This window comes from Penaeus monodon, chromosome 19, assembly GCF_015228065.2.
Source record: "Penaeus monodon isolate SGIC_2016 chromosome 19, NSTDA_Pmon_1, whole genome shotgun sequence".
In the NCBI taxonomy this organism is placed as follows: Eukaryota; Metazoa; Arthropoda; class Malacostraca; order Decapoda; family Penaeidae; genus Penaeus; species Penaeus monodon.
In genome coordinates this window covers 14,032,344-14,034,079 of record NC_051404.1, presented here as the reverse complement: position 1 = coordinate 14,034,079, position 1,736 = coordinate 14,032,344, and the positions used below count along the sequence as shown (strand labels likewise).

The window sequence follows — 1,736 nt, the reverse complement described above, 5'->3', positions numbered from 1 at the left end:
GATTACTAAGCATGAAAACTGATCAAAATTTGTTTCAGTTACTTCCAGATGACACAAAGGACGCGGATCTACACGATAAACTACAGCAATACAGCTTCAATAAAGAGACAGGTCCTTTGTGGTGCGCGAAGCTGAAACCAGAATTAGGCTCCTCACCAGATGCTGTCTTTGGGGACGGCGTCGCAGGATTTCCTCATCGGTACTCCCTCTTCCTGGGCATTAGTCACGCTGTCACTGACGGCACTTCGAACGCCATCGTTTGCGGCTTCCTCGTCCAGATCCTCGACGACGTTCTGGCAGGGAGGGAAATCAATGATGAGGAACAGCTCGGGATGTACGTATCGGATGAAAGGATAAAGAAAGCAATAGGCGAGAAAGTTGCATTCGTGAAAGGCAATCCCGAACTCCAGAGCAAATTGCTAGCAGACTATCAGATACTGCAAGGGAGGCGCTCGCTTCTAAAAACAGTTTTCAAGGGAGTCGGAGAGGAAAAGGGAAGGAGCTTATATCGGACACAGAACCTCGACGCCAGAACTACAGCTGCTTTCATCAAGCGGTGTCGTGCGGAGGGCGTCACCTTCAACTCTGCTTTCGCAGCAATTGCGAACTTTGCGACAATCGAGCTCCTGGTGCATGGAGGCTTCGAGCGGGATTCGTACAGCATTCATAGCTTACACGTCCTCAACGCCCGTCGCTACCTGGAAGGCGATACTTCTCAGTACCTTGGGTGTCATATCATGATGCTCAATGGCATCTTCGAAACTCCGAGACACTTCAATGAAAATTTTTGGAAATATGCAAAGCCCATTAACGAGGAACTCCACTCGAAGATCAAAAGTGGTTATCCACTTCAGTTGGAAGGGATCAATGACCTTGTGCCAAAGACCCCAGATTTCAACCCCAATTACGAGTTCGAATATTGCATTACGAACATGGGAGACGTAACGCAGAAGGTAACAGAGGGTGGCGAACACGTTCAGGTTCTGCATCTCCTAAGGACGGTCGATATCTGCAAGGTTTCTTGTACGTGCAGCAACTTTTTGCATACTCTGCGTGGACGTCTCACCCATACTGTCGTCTACAATACAGCGCACTTCACCCCACACCTGGCTGAAATGTTCTGCGAGAGAGTCTTCCATTATCTTCGTGCATCTCTAGAGGTTTAAGGCAACTTTGTATTGTGTGAGATGAACGCATATCCTTAAGTGTTTTTTTTAGTTTTGTTATTTACAGAAGAGAGTGACATATTTTGTTGTGTGAGTGTTAACGTATGTGTGGATGGATAGATGGTTTAGGAGGAGGGAAAAGAAAAGAATATCTACTAAAACAGATAACATCCTTTGAAATTACATGGACATGAAGCTATATATAATGATTGATGGATAATATGATTAAAAAGATTGGTACTTATCGATAAAAATTCGGGTTGGCAACTGCTATGCTCCACCCATTTTTTATAATCTACTGTATATATATATAAACGATTTCTATATTTTTCTGTTTTACACCATTACCTCTTCTGCCATCGTAATTTTTGAACAGTTACCTCAGAAATATAATTAATGAAAGACTTATTACGATAAATATCACAGATTAACAGGCGTGATAAAGGGGACAGAGCTAAAAGAAAAGGGGAAAAAATATTTAAACGTTTTGGTACAAATTGTCTCATGAGGACCTGCGTATCGTATCTTACATTATGCTGCGATTTCAGTTTCTATTTGATTTTCCTGTTC

General features: G+C 43.1%; 1 protein-coding gene across 1 annotated transcript in view; it reads left to right on the top strand.

Annotated features, from left to right (window-relative positions):
- LOC119585067 overlaps positions 1–1,493 on the top strand; it is a gene marked incomplete in the record, with an annotated part of 5,085 nt that extends 3,592 nt beyond the window's left edge. The window contains 1 exon segment of the mRNA XM_037933684.1: positions 39–1,493. Within this exon segment, the coding sequence (XP_037789612.1) occupies positions 39–1,166 (1,128 nt within the window).
- Positions 1,494–1,736: the final 243 nt, after the last annotated feature.